This window comes from Anomalospiza imberbis, chromosome 2 (assembly GCF_031753505.1).
Source record: "Anomalospiza imberbis isolate Cuckoo-Finch-1a 21T00152 chromosome 2, ASM3175350v1, whole genome shotgun sequence".
In the NCBI taxonomy this organism is placed as follows: domain Eukaryota; kingdom Metazoa; phylum Chordata; class Aves; order Passeriformes; family Viduidae; genus Anomalospiza; species Anomalospiza imberbis.
In genome coordinates, this window is record NC_089682.1 from 70,339,486 (window position 1) to 70,360,827 (window position 21,342).

Consider the following 21,342-nt stretch of genomic DNA (forward strand, 5'->3'; position numbering starts at 1 on the left):
CCTGAGGACTAAAGTGCTTTCTTAGGAAATGGAAATTGTGTTCATAGCTCCTCCCCATATTAAGGAGATCTTCATCACTCATATCTCCATTTGAATGGTGAAACAGTAACAGCTACCACATGTCCATTCTTCCCTCCCCATTAAATGAGCAGGTTCAGAGAACCTCTGGGCAATTAAACTTAGGCCTCAGGTACTCGGGGACATCATGTTCACAAGTGGTGCCAGTTGAAAGACAAGTGATGATGATCTATGAGCCGCAGCACTTCCAGGAATGCACAAAACTGGCGTTAAGATCCCCAGCATAATTTCCAGCAGATTCAGACATGCACACAGACCACGTAATGCCTAAATCATCAGGTACTCTTTTAGAGTTTTCTCTGTGTTGGTGTTTAGGCCACCTGAGTCCCTTTACGAATCTGCGCCACAAATACCACCTTAAAAGGGTGACAAGTCCCTTTCTTCTGAATGTGGAGAAGTGAATTCATGATTACATTATCCTGCGAACAACTTGTTTATTTTCTTTTCTTTTTTTCTTTCAAACCTGATGGAAAAAACTAACACTCAGGAATTCTTATAACCACTTTACCAGGTGTCTTCTTGGAGGCATAACTTTGATTTTTACTTATTTTTAAAGCTAATTATATAGGTAATTATTACACGTCAAAATCCTCAAGAAACTTACGTCTTCCAAAGGGAAGAGAGCAATTGTCACAAGTTTTCAAGAACTTTGAAAGCTAGGGCATCAATAAGATAAAGGTAAAATCAGAAAAAAATTAAAACCATCATTGGAAATAGAAGCATTTGCTTCTTGATGTTATTTTCAAGGGTATTTTTTGTTATCCTAAATAAGAAAATATTTTTAAAATTTCAAAATGGAGAAAGGATTTGGGCCCATTGGTATTTTGATAAAATTATTATTTTGGAAATAATGCTCACAGTTCTAGTTCCATTTTCAACTTTTAAAAATAATGGTTTACTATCCAGCTTCTCAACAAACCCTTTCTCTCCTGTAGATCTATATAGAGTCCAAAATTCACCTGCAACTAAACCCACCTGGTTTGGAGCTTTTTTTTTCATTTTTTCCTCTCAACGTTTTCAAAACTTTCCTTTACATTGCACATCTGACAACTAGGCATTTTTGGGGTATTTCAGACATGGTTTTACTTCAATATGTTGCTTTACAACAAACCTCAAACTAACATTGACTCTGTGGTATACTGGAATATGTTGACTAAATTTAGCATCATAGTACTGTCAGTGTATTGCACATTTCTGTTCAGAAATATTAATGTGGTTGTGCTCTCTGTAATGCTTCATTTTTCAATTTGACTTTTGTATTTTTCATAGATAAACTCTGTTTATAAGTGAACCAAGAGCTTTTGTATCTATTAATCTCCTTTGCTAGTTAGTCATGGTATCTAGAGAGTAGATTTACCTGAGATAATACAATAAAAGCAAAATGTTTGTTAAGCATAGCAGAATAATATAACAGGAATGAAAATATGACAAATTCCAAAGCATTCATTTGTGTCCCATAACAGCTGTTACTGTTTTTATTTCCTCTTCATGTAGGCTGCTTTTGTCTAATGCTTATTTCTCATTTAAAGTTTTGTTTATTTCAAGTGTGTGTTATTTCAACCATTTTTCTTGGCAATTTTTTTTCAGTGAGCTTGTACTTTTGATAAATGCATTATGGTTATACTTTATTCCTCCTCCACTAAATCCTGAGCAGATCGGAACAAACTGAAGACAGTTTTTCCTGAAAGTTTCAATTAACCTATTAAAAAATCACTTCAGCCACACACAGTTCAGCCTCCATTTATGGAAGAATGTTTTCCACTGACGACACTCTGATGTATCATCTGGTAAACATTAAGAACTGGTGGGGCTGGCCTCTACTGATTCTGGTCTCCATTAAAATGATAACATTAAACAGCAGTGCTTATGCTATAGCACCTGAAATACTCTGTTCCTCAGAACAAGGAGAAAAATATATTTAATTTACAAATACAGTTTTGAATAAAATTTATAATTATGTCCAAGTATATAATCAATGCCTAAAAGTTAATCTAAGACAAAGGACACAAATGGATAATACCTTGAGCTCCTGCTTAATATAGGTTATAGGACCTACTTAAATCCCCTCTTGAGAAAAATGTCACTTAATTCCGCAATGTCTCTTTCTTATGCAGAGCAATTACTGCAAAAAGGAGATGAAAGCCAGGACAAGCTTGCAGTTTCCACCCTTACAGAAATTGAGCACACATCTGTCTCCTTGCACTCCCTGAGAACTCTGTTTTTCAAACAGAAACTGTAGCTTTAATGCCTTCCTTACTTAATGTCTTCTCCTTGTTGTAGAAGAAGGATAGCAGAAAAGGCTGGTATGTTGTTTTAGAGCATTTAGTATGCCTTGCTGATACCTTAAAAAATATGCCACAATCACAGCTCTGTGTCACATATATACATCATCATGTCTGAACCTGATCTTCACCACCGACATCCCACTATGTCTCGTCCTTCCCAAAATGTCTGGTTTTGCCCTTTATCAGATCAGTTAGTTTGACAACCCTTTCTGAATTCATTAATATTATCGCCTTCTTAGTACTTTTAATATGCTCTTTTTTTTTCTTTTCTATTAGCTGCCTTTCCTAAAGCTTTCATTCAGTCCCGCTCCCTTGCCATTCCTGACCTATTAACATATTTGTATCCAGACTCAACAGGTCTAAATTCAACATCAAACCATCAGCTCCTGTTATCCCCTTCCAGATAGGATGAAGAACTTTCTCTTATAGGTAATTTCTCATTTAATTGTGTTTTCTCTGACCAAGTCACCTCTTAATTTCCTCCCCCAAGAAAATATATTTATGAAAGTTATCTGCATCTCCCACTGTGTTTTCCATGGTCATACTCAAGGTCTGCCCTAAAGACACTTCAGTTATCAGTATCTTTTTCAGGAAGAATTAAGCAAAAATTTATGAAAGTTTTACACAACAGGTGCCAATTCCTGTTTTTTCCCACACCCCAAAAACTGTTCGATTCTACAGCTCTCAGTTATGCACTATAGGTCTGCACCAGACCTTTGGTTACAATACTGGACTAAAAATTTGTGTTTGGCTGATGAGCAGCCAAGAAGGGCCAGGACTTATTTTCAGTTTCATTACTTTTGAGAGTCCTTGATTTCATCCACAGGCTGCCTTTTCTTTCTTGACGCATGACTTCAGACTCAGCCACTGTAAAATACCTGTGTTTTACCCAGAACAGGCTAGCAGTCCTTTTCCTCTAACCTACACAGACACTGTGATCAATCACTCCATCCATTTGCCCTTTTTAAGCATCAGCAGAGCATCAGCTCTCCTTCAATATGTTGAAATTTCTTTAGTACTCAAAGACCTCTTGAAAACTCAGCACAACAGATGCAGATGCTGTTCAACTAACTCCTTTAGAAATCAGGCTGGAAAAATCAAGGCCTAGCTCATTCTCATAATTAAAGATAGTTCTGAGGTTTATTCACACACAGTTACGTTAGACTGAGTCCTTGCTGTATCTGAATTTCTCTGATTTCCCTTCACCTAATTAAAAAAGCACTGAATTTTCAGGCAGATCATGGTTTTTCTCAACCTGTTTTGATGCATATTTCTCTGCTGTTGGGAGAGATGAGCAATGGCATTATTTGGAGGTGGAAAACCAGAGGAGACATTGATTTTTAATGGCCTTTGATACTTTAGCTCAATGTAGCAGTCACATTTTCTTTTGTATTGTAGGTCTGCACATGCACACACAATCTTAACTCAATCATTTCTCCCTAAGCCACATTATAATGAGTATACCTAAAAAAAGCCATATTCATTTTCTAAGCTTCCTTCCAGAAAGGCCTTCCTCCCACTTGAATTATAACAACAGATCTGTTGATTTCCCATGACAATGCTTCTCTATGCATATTCATTTAATGCATAGGTATAGCATTTTTCCTTGCTTAAAAACCCAATTAAGATTTCAATATTCAGTGCTTTAATTATATGTTTATTGACAAAAAAATGTAAATATACCTCACTGTGTGATGTTGCCTTATTTCTGCTTTGGAAATTTAATAAAAATATCTTTTTCAAATATTTATAATAATTCCTAAATAAATATTGGATGGACAAGTAGTAAGTGCACATATTTTAGCCATCTTAAAAATTCAAGAGACATTAGAAGAGCATAAAAATTCTATTTTATTTCCCATATTTCCTAAACTTTTGTAAATTTTGCAGTACTATTAAGGTCCTTGATACCAATGGAATAAGGTACTCTTCACCGTGTACTTTTCAAAGTGGACTTCAAGAAGCAGGCTGCTAGACTACAGATCCTAACACATATGTGTTTTCATGCTATTTTTACAGTTGGCCTGCTCTTCTGGGCTGCAAGTTTCCCCATCATGAAATACAACAGAAACACAAACTACACTGACCATCATCCTCTGTTAAGAGAAATATTTTCACTTTAAAACACTATTAAGTGTTTTCACTTTAAAACACTATTAAGCAAAGATTAAAGTCATAAGCCCATAATTTACTTTAGTGTTTTTTTTGTTGTTGTTTTTGTTTTTTGGGTTTTTTTTTTTTTTTTTTTTTTTGAGAGAGGGTGAGAGGGTGGGAGGGGTTAAAGGAGTTGGTTGGTTTTTTTGTTTGTTTGGGTTTGTTTGTTTGTTTGGTTTATTTCCTATACAGTTTAATCTCCGTTAATGTCAATCTTTGTATTACATTGCTACCGAGAGCTCCCTTCTCCTTTGCAGGTAAGGTACAGGAAATGTGGAACAACATAAACTCTGCAAAATTAAGTACTCAAAAACAAATTATTCATAGAATTCAGTCAGAATTCATATATCACTTTAAGTTGCATAAGGTGACTCTTTCAAGCCAGGCTTGCATCTGACCGGATAGGTGAAATTCTTAGGGTAAAATACTATCTTGCAATATAAAACATGCATAAGCAGCATACAATTGCTTTTCATCTACTTATTGCTTCGCCTACCTGGAGATCCCAGATCCATTTGACATCCAGTTTCAGTTTTAAACACAGGGAAAAAATTGAGACTAAATATTCTATATCACACAATTTCCAAGAACTTTCACATGCTTCAAAGCGGGCCATTGCTCCTGCAAAACTACTTTGCAAAAAAGTATGTCAGATGAATTCTTAGCCCTCTTAAGACAAGGAAAAGCTTTTCTTCCCTTCATAGAGCTGAAGATAAGCTATAAGTGGTAGTTCTAATTGGAACACCAAAGATCTTGTGACTGCCTCAAATACAAATGCATATGCACAGAAAATAATTGTAATCCTGCATCCAGAGAACAAATTTGAATTTTTTATTGGGATAATGTGTTAAGGTACAAAAGAACAACAGTTGTGGAATTCAGTCTGGGTATTCCAGCAATTTTTTCCTCTTATTCCTCTATCTCTTTGCAATATCTTTCCCTACCAAAATGGCATACTGATTCCTCAAGGTTGTGCAGCCCTCATTTATGCATTACAACTGATTCTAAATTATAGCAAAAATGAAAAGTAATTTTCTGCAATGGAAACATTACTTTTCTCAAGAGACAAATCCCGTACATCAAAGATGTCTTTTTAAAGTCCTGCCTCAAAAATGACCATCTTTGCTGCAAGGTGATTATTATCATCTCCAGAATGAGTCATTTTCTACTGGTAAATTGAGGTTTATTTTCCCCATTTACTTAAATGCACATATTTTAAATTCTTTGTACTATTTGCCAACGATAGTTGCAAAACTAAATGAAAACTGAGTCAAACCAATGCTTTGTAGCTCGTATCTTTTTTTCTGCACAGCTTTTTTAGTCTTTCTGCAAAAAGATTCCTACATAGACTTTCTACAATAGACTTTCTTGGAAAAGACAGCATTTCAGACGCATATATAACTGATTTTTTAGGCGTACCTTCCACTCCACTAGTGCCCCAGAAGCTTCTATTCAGAACTGGAATGTTTATTTGGAAGTCACACTTTCAGCTCTGCTCATTAGTGCCTAGTGCTGATAAATGTGGCCTAGCACAGAGCGGGACACTTCAGGTTTCCGTGGGTGGTACACTCGGAATGATTTCTCTTAGCAGCCTTTTTCACAGAATCATAGAATCATCAACATTTGCAGGGATGGTGACTCCACCGTTTCCCTGGGTAGCCGGTTCCAAAATGCCAGTTTATGCCAGTGTGGAAAAGTCAAACTGTGTGAAGCATAATGCCTATTTGTTTGCACTTCCTGAAAATTGGGACACAATCCAGGAGCTGAGAACACCCTTAAATCTGGTTTAAGCTCCTGCAACATTATTTCTGGCCAAAATTAAGCTGGAAGGGAGAAATTTGCTCTTCTCCATCAGACTGGAGGACTAAGATACAGCACCAAAGGCAGCCCTGTTTCGTCGTACAAAGCTTTTTTCCCCTTAGACCAATATTATCTACTCCACACCTAAGTATTCCTTTCAAAAACTGCAGTATTCTGCAGATTTGACTTCAGTGTCAAGCAGCTTCACAAACTGCCTCCATTGGATGCTCACTATCCAAACACCAAACAGAACTGAGAAAGAGCTTGGACTTCAGCTAGAGATAACAAGTAGACTGAAAGGCCACATCTTAAATAGGTTCATCTGAAATAAAGGCATTTTTCATGTAAAGTTGTAAATAATACAAAAAAGCAGCAGAATTACTCCCCGAAAACTGTATGTTGAGAGTGAGTGCATTGGGAAATGAGAGAAAAGAAATAAATGGGTGATATTACCTGAAAAATAAAATGTCAATATAATAATAATAATAAGTCAAAAGAACCAGCAGCAGAACATTGCCTCGAGGCAGCTATGATTTGCATGAAGTAACTTCTCAAATAATAGGTGACTCAAGGTCTTGGTGATCTTGGCACAGTTAAAGGGATACGATTCAAGTAGAGATAAGCATAAATTCTTTTTTTCCTACACTTGCAAAGGTAGGTTTTGAACTCTTAAATAAATTATTATTAACTTTTCACCTTTTCTTCAGTTTTGATATGGAATATTGTCGTGGTTTGACATGGAAGTGATTTTTTCAGGAAGTTGGGTCAAATCAATCAGTGGTCAAGTTTAGATATTGGCACCTGAAGTGACCACTGAAGATAGGGATACGCCTCTGAGAACACAGAGGGTCAAAAGCAGGAACTCCCAAGAGCTCGCTCTCTTTGGTTCCGGTCAGGGTGCTGTGCAGACCTCCCCCGCCCAGCCATGGGGCTGGGTGGGGGAGGGGAAGCCATGTGGCCTGGTCAAGGTGAGCCGAGGGGTAGAAGGACTGGAACCGAGCCAGCTCCTGTGGACGGAAGGGTGGAGAGAAGCGGAGATGTCTTTGTCATCCCCCCTCAGAGGGAAGAGATAGAGAGTCCGGACGGCACCTGTAACTTTGCCGGCGCGGAGGAGAAAGAGGGTGGGGGAAGGTGCCCAGCCTTGGCCTTGGGAATCGGCTGCTGGGCAGAGATATCAGCCGTCCAGGGAGTCTGAGCTTTTAATCCTTTCCTGAGAAATGAAGGCTTTGTAAAATATTACTCCTCCTTGATTTGAAGTAGAAGAGAGACAGTCTGGGATCCGAGATGATGGAAGAAGAAATTCTCGAGTTGGAAGGAGATGATGGAGTGGCTTGTGGCTGGACTTTTCTTGTTAGCCATAGACTGAACCAAATTCTCCTAACAGAAGCTGCACTTAGGGTGGTGCGTTAGTGTGCCAAGAGACTTGTTTCAGTAATTACCAGCAGAGGAGTAGAGAGAACAGAGGAGAGTTGGAGAAGGTGTAGAGAAGCCCTCTATCTTCAAGGAAGAAGAAGAGGAGAAGAAGACCTCTGTTCTTGGACCCTCAGCCCCAGGGGAAAATGGGGGGGACTGTAGTCCCAAAATGAGAAACTGAACTGTTGTCTCTTTTGGTCCACGGCAAAGCATCCTTAAAGGAGCCCTATGAGCAGTCTGTCCATGCACGGTGGTGAGAGCACTGTGACATGGAAAGGAGAGTGTCACCATGGCAGATTTTCTCCGGGCGGTCGCCATGTGTGACATGGAAACACAAGGGTGGCAATTGTGTTTCCTGGGGGGGGTCTGTGGCACAGGAGAGACTCCTGTCTCCCTTGAAAGATTGAGTATTTGAATATCTGAAGGGTGGCAACTTGATCAGGATCCTGGGTGGTGTCTCACTGTTGAGTTTGTTTGGAAATTAGGTGGGAAGAGGAGGGGTGTTTTGGAAAGTCTTCATCCAGGATTTAGTGTTTGTAGTTTTTATAGTAGTAGTAGTAGTTTAATAAAGTCCTTTTCTTTGTTACCAAGCTTGGGCCTGCTCTGCTCTGTTCCTGATCACATCTCACAGCAATTATTTAGAAAAGTACATTTTCATGGGGGCGCTGGCATCGTGCCAGTGTCAAACCATGACAAATATATGTATTTTTTTCCCCTGCAGTTGATTTATTTTGTTTCTTTCACTTTGAGAACACTTTCTAGTATTGTGTTAGTGTGTCTTCTTTCTAGTGTTAGTATTTTCTACTGATGTGCTCTCCCTGAACAAGTTCTCTGTGAGTTTTCAATACAGAGAGTTTAAGTAACTTCAGGCTTGTGATTCAATATATTGGAGAATGAAATTTACTCCTCTGGGAACAAAACAGCTCAGTGTGTCAAGTGACTCTTATTAAATTTAAAAAAAAATATATGGCAAACAATCTCTAGTTTTCTTTGTCTGGATAAGCATTCTTTGAAGCATCAAATTATTTAGAAAACAAAAAATCATCTTGAGCTTTTGTAATAAAATATTCAGTTATTTAAATTTTCTCACTTAACAAAGTCTCCTAATCTTCCCTCGACCTGAGTACTCATTGAAAGAAACCGTGAAACCCTCAGAAGAAATACCCAGAAATTACTATATGAATCAGTGAATACATAAACATTCAAAATTACAGATACAAATGAGTAAAAGCCTAATTAATCCACAGTAATACAATTATTCTTTGTCTTGTAAAGTTTGAGTCATCAGGTGTAAATCCAAGCTATGTATTTTTTTACTTTGAAATTTAAAGTTAACACACAGGCATGGGCGCAGACATCCTTAACTGCAAAAATGCCCTTAGAGGAGTTTAAATAGCATTTCAGTGATACATCCAAAGAAATACACCATTCTGATTTATCCAAGCTAGCATCCATTAAGTGTTTTTCAGACATTTATGTTTAAAAGCAGAATTCTAAGAAAATAATAAGAAAATAACAATTTCTTTGATAGGCACCCAGAGGGAGCTAAATCTTTAGTGTTATTTCAGCTTTTTTTCCTAAGCATAGTGTAGCAGTTTTTTTTTTTTTTTTTTCCTTATTCATTTACAGTCTTTCCCTCTCCTTTGTCTCCCCTTTCATGGCTTTGCAGATTTCCTGTCGTGCCTATTGGGATACAAAGTGCTGCCACTACACAGCTGGGAAAGGATGTACCCTCTGGACAGCTGTAGCAATGACGAAATATAGGGCAAATCCTCCTTGTCAACAGGGTTAAAAAGAAAGCCACCGGCTTTCTTAGCATTTTCACTGGATAACTCAAATTCTTCTGGCAGCATGTATTCTGAAGCAGTCCAGATATCACTATGTGGAGATAAGACCAGTCCTCCTAGTCCTGCTAGTCCTGTCACTGTTTCCAGGATACTATCAGTGCTGCAGCAGTTCTACTTCATCATGCTCCTTAGCCATATAATTGCTAACAGCAATAATAATAAATAAAAATAGTTTGTTCCCACCTCTAAGAGGGGTATAATATCTGACAGCTGTTCCTTCACTTCTCTTAGTCTTCACTTTCAATAGTCTTCAGTAAGACAGTTATGTGGGCCTATTGATTTCCAGTCCCAGACACTGAATGTGGAGGATGACAGCTAAGAACATCAGGTAGGAGCCTCTGTTTCTCAAAAGGTAGGGCCCACCCTCTCCCTTGCAGCTCGTCTGCTTTTCCATGCACACTCTGGACTAGCACGTTTTGTACTTCTACCACGCACTGGTGGAACAGGTCCCCACAAGAACATGTCATACAGCTCTACAACCAGGAATAGTTTCAGCATAATGACTCTCTGACAGAATAAGAACAAAGTTTTCCAGTGATTAGTTATATTTTGGGTACCAAATTAGGGCCGTTCTTAGGTGAAAGAAAATTAAAAAAAGTAACCTAGACTCTTCCAAAGAATCTTAATTTAGGTCATTGAAATAAAGCAATCAAATTTTGCAGTTTTTGTGAAAAATGTTGACCTGGTATGTCAGTGTCCCATTAGCAGGACTTCACAACAGACCCCCTTTAGTTTCTTTCATTGATCACTCCAGCACAGCCTCAGGTCAAGGCAACACCTGGTAAGACACTAGAGATGAAAGGAGAACACAGACCTCGCTTCAGCCATGGCATTCAGGTGCCACAACCTGCCCTTTCCAGTACTTACAAACCTCCCTGGAGGTGAACAACAGCCACTGACACAGCTGACCGTCAGTATCAACTCTAAACTAAGATGTGATTGGAATTAGAATGCAGAACAGAATATCCTGCACGGAGATTGCATGCACTTCACATGTATTTTCACGGATCTTTTTTCATTTCTTATTTCACAGAACTTTGTTTTATACATACACAGAGAAATACACTATAGAGACTCTATATGGATACACAAAAGATCAATATTTCAAATTCAGTACCATAAATAAACACTTTTCCCACTTCTTGTAGGCCACTTCCAGGAAAAAAGAATCTTGTGGATGAACTTTCTAGCATAAACTAGTCAATAAGAAGGATTCTGTCTCTGAATTATAATTTATTTCAGTCTGAGGCTGCAAGAGTAACTACCACCTAGGAAGCAAGCAGCCAAAGCCTATCAAAGAAGAAATGTACTAAGGGCACAGAGAAAGCTTTCAACTGTAAAGAAATCATTTACAGTTCTGCAAAAATAAACACTCAGAGCAACTCTGAGTTTGGTGGAGCTCATCAGGTACCTGAGGGACACTCACTTTAAAAGAATTACTTTCTCCTGTTGAAAGATGCCAGACTACTCCACTGGGGCTGTTGATAGTTGGATATTGATTTTTGCACTGTGGACTCTCAAAAGGCATCTACATCATACGCTCTTAAACTTGTAAAATACTTTTCTTACTGGCCATTTCTTGACCACTCCCTCTCACTGTTATTTCTGAAACAATTAAAGGAGGGCTTTCCTAGCACTGTGGTGTCCTACAGTCTCAGTCCTGAGAGGTCAAAGCATACTGGTGCATGAACTGCTGTCTAAGACCTTAAATAGCAGAAAGAGGATTCACTACCGACTAATAGTGAAAACCTTTTTTCCCAGACATAGAAGCAAATGGTGATCTTGATTGGTGAGAAGCTGGACATATCCTGAGTGTATCCTGGACTGCATTCAAAGTAGCATGGCCAGTAGATCAAGGGATGGGATTCTGTCCCTCTATTCTGCTCTGGTGAGATCCCACCTGGAGTGCTTCATCCAGCTCTGGGACCCCAGAATAAGGAGGATGTTGAATTTGTTGAATGCAGAGGAGACCATAAAGGTGATCAGAGTGCTGGAGCACCTCTCCTGTGAAAACTGGCTAAGAAAGCCAGAGTTGTTCAGCCTGGATAGCAGAAGGTTCCGTGGAGATCTTAATGCAGCCTTTCAGTACCTAAAGGGGGCTTATAAGAAAGATATGGATAGACTTTTTAACAGGGCCTACAGAAGTAGGACAAGGGGTTTAAAATAAAAGAAGGTAGATTTACTCTACACCTAAAGAAGCCATTTTTTACAATGAGGGTTGTGAAATATTAGAGGAGGTTGCCCAGAAGAACTGGATCCTTGGAAGCATTCAAGACACTGTTGGATGGGGCTCTGAGCAGCCTGATCTAGGGAAGCTGTCTCTGCTTGTTGCAGGGTGCTCGGACTAGATGGCCTTTAAAGTTCCCTTTCAACCCAAACTGTTCTATAATTCTGTGATCTTTACAAAAGCAAGATATATAGATGGGTATAAAAGAATAAGACATCAAGTCAAATTAAAATACTTGTGTCATTCAATACAATCTGTTCTTCAGTGTTCCAGCTGTTCATATCTCTGAAAACGTCTACATATTCACCTCAGAAATTAGTGATTAACAAAGAATGATTAATAGCACAGTAGTGATTATTTCTTAGATTTACAAGTATCAAAGTGATTAAGAACTGAGGCCTGTAATAAATTCCTTTTTGAAATTCAGGATTTATTTTTCATTGCTTCCTCAGGGTTTTTAAATTTTAGCCTTTAAGCCATAATTTCACACAATACTCTGAGTTGGAAGGGACCCACAAGGATCATTGAGTCCAGTTCTTGGGTGAATGGCCCATACGTGGATTGAAGACACAACCATTGGTGTTAGTGTTTTTAGAACCACATTCTATCCAGCTGAGCTAATCTAAGGTCACCTATGACTAGTTTTAGCCTTTCTAGTTAAGATTTGAATAAGTTCTTCAATTTGATGAAATGTAGAAACCCAATCTTTTAGAGAATGATAATCTCCAAGTAGAAAAATTAAATCTTCTCATGGTGGTGCTTGATGCCATTGAACTATCAAGTCAAAGGAAAGAAGAGACAGAGTAGATTTTTTTATTCCTCCACTGAACAGAGCCTGTGGTGGGTACAGAACTAAATTTATCAAAGTTAACACAACACAATGCAAGATGATAAATTATCATTGAGAATTTACTCTTTTGGAATAGGATTCTATAAATATATTTAACCTAATTTTCTAAGGAAGTAATTATCCTATGTGAGCATTCATACCGGTCTCTCCCTCAGCTGTAGTGAGGCAATAAGCAATTGCAAAGAAATCTGAAAAAGTGAGGAGGAAACAAAACAACAGGTTCCTAAAAACTTGGTAAAACTATATGGTTAATTAAAAAACAGGGACATTCTGAATGTAACCTGTATTGTTATGACAGGCCAGAAAATTCATAGGAATATAAAAGAAAAAGAAATAAAGACCCTTCATTCATGTCTCAGCCTTGGCAAAATTCTCAGTCAGAGCTCAACCTTTTCAGTCAATCTTAGGATGCAAATGCACTGGGAACTAGATGTCTTTAACTCCAGTGTTGATAGAATGTGATTTTTCCAAATAGTCTATTTCACAAAACCTAATAACATTCTTTTATACAGCTACAAAATGAAAATACATATCGAACGTGAAAAGAATCTATTGAAAAGAGCTCTATTAATCATAAATGTCCTCTGTTTGTCCAACATCTAGAAAGCAGTCATAGTTAGATGAGCAAAAAGTTTCTGAGATCTGAACTCAGATGTTGAACTCAGCATGAATCCAATAAGAATCATTAAGTGACCCACTGTCTTAACTTTTCTTCAGGGCAGGTATTGATATTGCCTGATATTCCAACCTCTATTAAAATCCTCTATTCAGCATCTGTCTCTGAACACGGCACTTGTACCAAGGAGTCAATCAATTAAAACTTTCCTCCAGCTTAGGAAAGTTGGTTAGGCTTTGTACCAGAGACTATTTGATCATGTCTTATACTGACCACTGATTTACAAATGCAAATAAGTCTCTTGATAGCACTGGGCAGGTATGGTTTTTTAAAGTCCTTCAGTAATGGAAGACTAATATCACTGCACTAATATGAATTATTTTATGTAGAGTTTCCTTTCTAAAATATATTTAATATTCAAGCTAGAACAAGGTAATATTTTATTTTTAAGAATTTTGTCTGAGTGTGCATTTGGGCATTGTATTTTTTTTTAAGAATCACAAAGTATTAGTCTACACCCAAATCTGTATTTTATGCTGGTAAATTAGCAGAGAATCTCATATATTCTCTGGGGTATGTCAAGGTATTTAAACTGTCTTTTTTTTCCACATAAGAGAATTTGTTTGATTTTTCTTAACTCTGTAACTGTTATTCAAGTGTGTTCTTATGAGAGCACTAGATGATTTAATGGTGAGCTCAGAGATTGGTGAAGGTACCTGATAAGTGGCTGACACAACTGAAGAGTAAAAGGATAAGAGCACCTACTAAAGAGAGGGCTGTCAGGGGGGTACTTACAACTTCTTTAACTCCTGGAAGCAGCACTGATCACAGATTTAAAGTGGATCTGTCTGAAATTAATTGTCTGCGTCAAATATCACTGATGCCTTTTAATCTCGAATCCCCAGGTATTTTTTAACTGCAAAGTAGGGCACAACAATTTAAATAAAAACAACTGAATAACATTATTTCAAAGAGAGATTTTTTTTTTTTTAAGCTTTCTTCAAAAGCCCCCTGTAACTTTGCAGTCAACTTCTTGGTACACCAGCATGGTCTTGGGCAGCTCGGGGATGCTCAGCAAACCCTGCACTGTCCTTCCCACCAGACCATTAGCACAGTTTGCTCTTGGAATTTTGGGGACCCTGCTGATCTGCTCTCTAGCTCCACACTGGACACTTTCTGCCAACTTGTACACAGTAGCCTTATATTACCCCAAGAGATGGGGACATCTCCTCACCCTGGGGCAAGCTTCATACCAATACCAGAAACCCTCTTCAGGAATAGGTCCCACAAATCCATGTCACCTATGGATGAAGGTGATCTCCTAATAATTAAATTAACAGTGTATATAGAGACTGGGAAGTGCTCTGAAGTAATCAGTCCCTTACCACCTTCCCTTTCATTCTATTATTTAAAAAAAGGCAAGTAAGGGTGCTTTTTCCCTTATACACCCTCACCCTTTTTTTTCACATTTTAAAATCTTTAAATTATATGGACCATTTCAAAATATGTATAAATTTCATGAAGAAAATCTTTGACGGTTTTGGCCATGCAGAATTCTGTGACTTGAATAACTGGACCAAAATGTAAAGTTTATTACCAGCTGTTTGATATGGGCAAACTACATTTTTCTCTCTCAACAGCAGAAATCTTAATATATTTTTCAGCTTTGCCATTAAATACAGAGAGATGATTTTCCTCTAATTTCTAAAAGCAGTTTTGTGGAAGAAAATGGGTAATCAACATGGAGAATGTATTTTTTTCTGAAAACGCTTTTAGACTGACATAAATGACAGCTATTTAAAGGCAATCACTTGTGTTTTATATCTCACACAAAAACCAGCAGACACAGTACCCTGTCTTTGAGACAAAACACTGATACATGTGACAGAACATTTCAAGCAGTAGTAATCAGAAGCCACAGATCCAGCTTCATCAAGAAAACAACTGAAACATTGTCCATTAAGATCTATATCTCTTTTTGCTATTGTTGCTCAGCCCTTAGCTGATATGACACTGCACTATGAATAACCAATTATCCTCATCTGACAGGTACAGGAGATGCAAATCACATTTGTTCTGCAGTATGTACACTGATAACTTACACATCTGTTAAAAATAAAGCCCTTTTCAAAATATCACCCAGGAGGCATGTGTTCTGTTCTCTGTTCAGTGACCTTTGGAAACTCTAGTCCAATGAATAACTAGTGATGCGCGAGTAAGTTGGGAGACACTGGATGAAAAATGCCTATAACCTTATATATTATCTGTTATGAAGATGCCTATGATAAAAAGATACATCGCTCTTTCATAATTTGCCTGAGAGAGCAAATCAATGAGAACATAAACTTGTATCCCCTAAAGTTTAATGGTTATGGAATTCATTATCCTGGTCAATTAAAAATATAACATGCAGAAAAAGTACAGTGAATTATATCATTTAAATATCTGATTTAATGGTAATTTGCTACCTTACAGCATTTGTTCACATGGCATAAACCATATCTTGATAAATCTGGCCTTCCACTCAATCATTTTATGTAGAAAGAAGCTGAAGTGTGCTTCAAGATGGAAAAACTTCATATTCCCAAGATATTGGTAGAACACTAAAGGAATTCATCAACAACATTCTTGCATCTGTTAGAAACTTTTGTAAGGATTATGAAATATTACAAAGCTTAGACTTTCTTTCTCACACCCTACATGGCCCATATGGCCTCGATCGGTGTCAGACAAAGTCAGCACTGTAAGACAACAGCTACATAACCAAAAGGCAAGGAAAAAACACCAATTCCAGGGAGACATGGTACAGCACATATGGCTTTGCTTTTGGTGCTACATTACCAACAAAGCCTTCACTCCAAGCCCTGATCACAGCTCAGGTAATTCAGCCTTTGAGTAAGCATATCTTTTAAGCATAGATATGGTCTATAGCTTTTATGTAGCCACTTGAACGTTAAAAACCCTTTCAAAATTTTTCTTTTATAGTATAACACTACACGTCCTCTATCATGCACATATGCCAGGAAACCAAAGATTTTTAAAGAGAAAACACTCCGCAATTCCAGTTGACAAGCTAAATAGGGAGTTACCAACTCATAGAGGTTCTTCACAATAACAAAACACCCATCTGAGTACTGACAAGAGTTATGGGGAAGAAAAGCCTTTTGAATGCAAGTAGCTAAACCATAAACTTCTTAACAGCATGAAAGACCTGTTGTATCACTCACATTTTTACAGTTTAGAATAAACAGTGGATACCTTTCTTCAAATGTAAACAAATTGATTCTTAACCAATTTTAATTTCATAATTAATCACATTATTTTTATCACACATGATATTTTTCCTATAAGAAAGAATAAATTTTACTTACCCTCTCCAAAGTAATTTCTTCAAATTCATATTCAATTTCTGTTCCATTGACCTAATGAAAATAAAATCAGAAAATTCTTTAAACCCACATGAAAGGTAATCTCATAGGCACACTGTACAGCTGTTCCAGTATCATCAGTTTACTGAAGCACATTTTCCAACACAGAGCTGAGGAGTTCTAAAGTATTAAATACTTAACTCCCCTTTGTCTTGAGGGGGCATAGTCAAGCCTATAAACTGAAAATAGTAGAAGTTCAGTATGTAATGGCTATATAAATCACCAATATAATGACTGATATTTGATAAAACATCTTTGTGGACTTTGTGCTAATGTTTAGTTTCCAAGGTCATAGTTTCAAGTCAAAATAGAAGACCTGCTTCTAATATTCTCACAATAGAAGAAAAATTATTTATGCATTGTCTTACAAGCTCCAATTTACACTGAAATACAAAACCAGACAGGAAATTCACAGTACTTATGTAAAAAATTACTCATTGATACATCCACTGAAATACATCTTGTTTACTATAGTAACCTAGGGCAAGAACATGACAGAGAACCTTTGCAAGAGACAGCTGAATGGCAAAAAGGCACAGAATGTTAATGTAATTCCTATGCTGAGTCCCAGTGTCAAAATAAATTCAGCTACTAAATGTAGAGCACCAAAATGGATTGTGCTGGACAAGAAATCTATCAGCTGAAGAGATGACACTGATTTAAGCAGTATTCCAAAACCTTGTTCCAGTCTGACATGGATTTTTTTTTTTTGTTTCTCTAGGCAACTCACTTAACATATCTTTCTCCCTTTTCTCATTTCTTAAATGGGTAGAGTAGAGCATCTGAGAAAGCTACAAAGGCTCACCGTATTGCAGGTAAACTACAGAGCAATGAAAATATATCTATCATTAAAATCTCGGAAGAATTTCAAAGCATCACTTTGATACAACTAGTCAGCAATTTTTGACTTGGCCAAAAAGTATTGATTAAAAAAAAAAAAAAAAAAAAGAAAAAGAACAAGAAAAATGTATTAATCATGCTATTTTAGGTTCTGTAATGATGGGATATGCCCTGGAAAATAGCTTTGCTTCAGTGTCTTACTTAACTTATACTTAATGAAAAAAATATTTCTCAAGACCTAAACTGAAGGAAAGGATTGGGATTGACTTCATCTTGGAGGAACAAATTTATTATTTCTCAAAACATGAACATTTATCACTCCTCCCCACTCCCAACTGCTAATTTTCTGTATTAGATTCGTAACTGCAATCATAAAACACTGTATATAAATAATTCTTTATCTCATCAAGCACCTTTCAAATGTAATTAGGTACTTCTCTTGTGAATATTTTAACAAGTTAAATGTATCTGCCCAACAAAATCTTCTTCTAAAATCCACCAACTATGTAATTTGTTTACAATTCAAGATGTGATAAACCATGAAATCAGTACTAGAAATACAGTCTCCAGAATCTGTGTTGAAAAGGAAAGAGAGAAAAGTCCAAACAAACAACTCATGCTTAACAATTGCAGGAAAACACAGCATCTATGAATATAATGTTTAATATGTGCAAAATATTTGGGGTTTGTAGTTTATTAGGATTGGGTAATCACATCACATTACACTTACACCAGAGATGAATGAAAAAATTTTACTACAGGATGTCTTCCTGCCCAGTGTTATCCCTTTAATGCTTTCTGCATAGACTCTTTTATTAATATAGGCAACTTACTACATATGAAGATCTTTATAGCTATTCCATTTTTTTGTCCTTTCTTGTCTAATGATAATGAAATCAAAGCTATCTACATGTCTCTGTTTTCATGAACTTCTCTTTCATCTTAGGTTGGTGGATAGATCTGATCTATGCCTTCAATTCCTCAGTCTTGCTCTATAAAGCTGTCTTTGCTTCACTGCTTATAATCGCTTTTCCCTTTGCATTAAAAACTCATTAGTGCAGCAAAATGGGAAAAAGAGGGATATGAGAAGTGAACAACGTCTGTGAAAAGATGAAAGGAGAAAACACAAGCTGAATACTCAATTTGTATTTGCACACAAACGTTATCTTGCTTATGACCATCTGAGGGGTTTCTATTGTCATCCACAGTGGCTATTCTGAAAATGCCTTCAATTCAAATCAAAATTAATTGCAGCAGAGATCCATTATCAGGCTCCATAGCAGCAGGGGTGATATGAATTAAAAAGCTGATCTTGATCCAGTTCCTTTTGTTATTTAAACATACATGTCTGCATATACCGTTCACTGTCCTGTTTGTTTTGCTGGTTGCTTAGCAAACCAATGCAATTATTTCTTAAAGAATCTAATAAGATACTGTACCCACCTGAGGCAGGTGGAATGATGCTTTATGCAGTACCACTCATTGCTAGCACCATTTAACTCCGCATTTAGACTCTCTGGCTGCACCTACACTGCTAAATTATAGTCAGTTTTCAGCCAAGTCTCAGTGCTTAGGGCTGTTTCTGTCTGGAGCCTGCTGGAAGCAAATGGCCAAGGACTGAGCCAACACTTAAGCAGAAAGCGAGTCATGGCTCCAGCACTGGAACTGGCTTGTTGGTGCTCTCATTTAGCAGCATATGGATGTACCCTCTGTTTTTGTACATTTTAACTTGACAGTCTCTGGCCTGTCAAAGCACCTAAACAAGCTGTCTGAACCTGAAACTTCAATTTCTTGCAAGTAGTGGCAACCTACTCTTGTGTCCCTCTTTTCATGACTTTTCTAATCCTGATTTTATAAGAGATTGCAGCAAAAACAGAAAGCAAAATTTACTACAGCCTCCATGATTTTAGATAACGATGAAAAGTTACAAACATTTTCATTCAGTTTTCTCTTCTCTTCAATCAAAGAAATCATCAGCATTTTCCAGTTGTTTGGGAAAAATTCTTTTCAGCTTCCCAGAGTGCAAGCTTGTCATGACAGATATCTTTAACCTCAAGTAAAATTTACATTTATAATGCTGAAATGTGAGGTAGTCCTCTAACTCTATACTCAAGTGAATAAAAATAGGCACAAGAAGGCCTTAATTTCATCCTCTGCTAAAAATCTCAGGTAGGTGAGGTGAATTGTGGCTGGACGTTTCCTTTCACTATGTACAGAGTTAGGTGAACACTTGCCTTAAATCTGTTTTTTCTGCATTTGTCCTGGCTATAGACTGGTAACAAATTTCTGCTTAAGGGATGCCGTATATCTTTTATAATTATGCACCACTGAAAGGCCGGCTCTCCGGTTTAGCAGCTTTTCCAATTGCTTTTTTGGGCCTGTCTACACCTGTAACTGGCATCACATGCCTGTCATGATATCCAGCACCTACTCCCACAAGCCCAACCTATAAGGATATCCACAAGGAAGAACTCAATCTTTCGCCTTCTCCAAAAACCAAGAAACACTCTTCTTGGCTTCTGTGCACACCGATGTACACTCTTTTGAGAAAGATGCTCAACAGCACCTGTGACAGCAAGGGGCCACAGGACTGCAGCAGAAGTGGGTAAGATGAGGTCTGTGGGAGGACACAAATCAACTGCATCCCTTCTCCAGCGCAGCGGAGCTGGAATCAACACGTGTCTCATCCAAGAGCTTGTACTTCCATCAGAAGAAAAAAGATACTATTGACCAGGACAAAATGTAAAAGTGCTACACGGGAGCAGATGTGTATGAAGCCTTTAGATAATTTTGAGGGCTTCTGCTGCATGGCCAACATACACTTGCAATGCAAGAAGGTTCTCAGCCTCCTGACCTTACATATCGTCATGATCCAGAGCGTGATGAATGCACAGCCCTTCTTGCATAAATTACCAAAATTTAATTAAGCCTCAATGTTTAAAAGAACCCCACACAAAGGCAAGCTAACAGTTGCCTTTCATTTACAGTTGCACCTGTTATTCTAGAGGACTCTCCAAAACATTTGACAAGAAAATGTCTCTAGGAAAGAGAGAGATGTAATGTAGGGTAATCTAGACTCCACCATTCAAGAGAAATTTCCTGGCAAAGCTCTCATCACTATTAGAGTTCACTTATCTCTCCAAGAAGAAAGCACTACTTATCTTCAGTGACACTTTCGGGAGAGTGAGAAATAAGAAAAAGGTAAAGAGGTTTTTATACACAATTTGGTGAAATATCTGAAATAAAGCCCAGCATACAGAATGCCAAAGGACCTGACAAATTCAGATTTGTTTGTTCCTTTATGTGATGAATCTTAACTTTCCAGGAAGTTTCTCTCCTTTACTGCAGTTTAAGAGTGATCTAAGCAACTGAAGTAGTCCCTTACTGAAAAATCAGCTCTACAGATTATTCCTAAAATCCTTGAGTCATCATTTGGTTTTTCATTTTCTGCCAAATGCTCTGTCACTTCATTAACACTTTTAAAGATATTTTTTTCTCATAATAAGAACTGTAATTTGATATTCTTTTATTTTACTTCTGCAATTATTTTATTTGATGGACTTGTTTACACTTGGAAATTAAACAATGCGTAATTCTTTCTTGCTATGCTTCTACCCTACTACAACTGCATCCACGCAATAAGATATATATTTCATTATGTGAATTTTAGTGATAAGAAATATTTTATGATAGCAGCAACAATCGAATCAAAACATACAGTTATTCAGCTGAAAGATTTCAAAACCCCTGGACCTATCCTTTCTAATAAAAACTGCCATCATAGCCGTTTGTTATGCTAAGTCT

At 37.4% G+C, this 21,342-nt stretch overlaps 1 protein-coding gene across 32 annotated transcripts in view; it reads right to left on the reverse strand.

The window, feature by feature from the left end:
- The window catches only part of DLG2 (discs large MAGUK scaffold protein 2), a 984,419-nt gene that overhangs the window by 348,085 nt on the left and 614,992 nt on the right, over positions 1-21,342 (reverse strand). For all 32 annotated transcript variants that reach the window (XM_068181606.1, XM_068181605.1, XM_068181599.1 and 29 more), the window contains one exon: positions 16,642-16,692. In XM_068181606.1, coding sequence (XP_068037707.1) covers positions 16,642-16,692 — 51 coding nt within the window. The remainder of the gene's footprint in view (positions 1-16,641; positions 16,693-21,342) is intronic.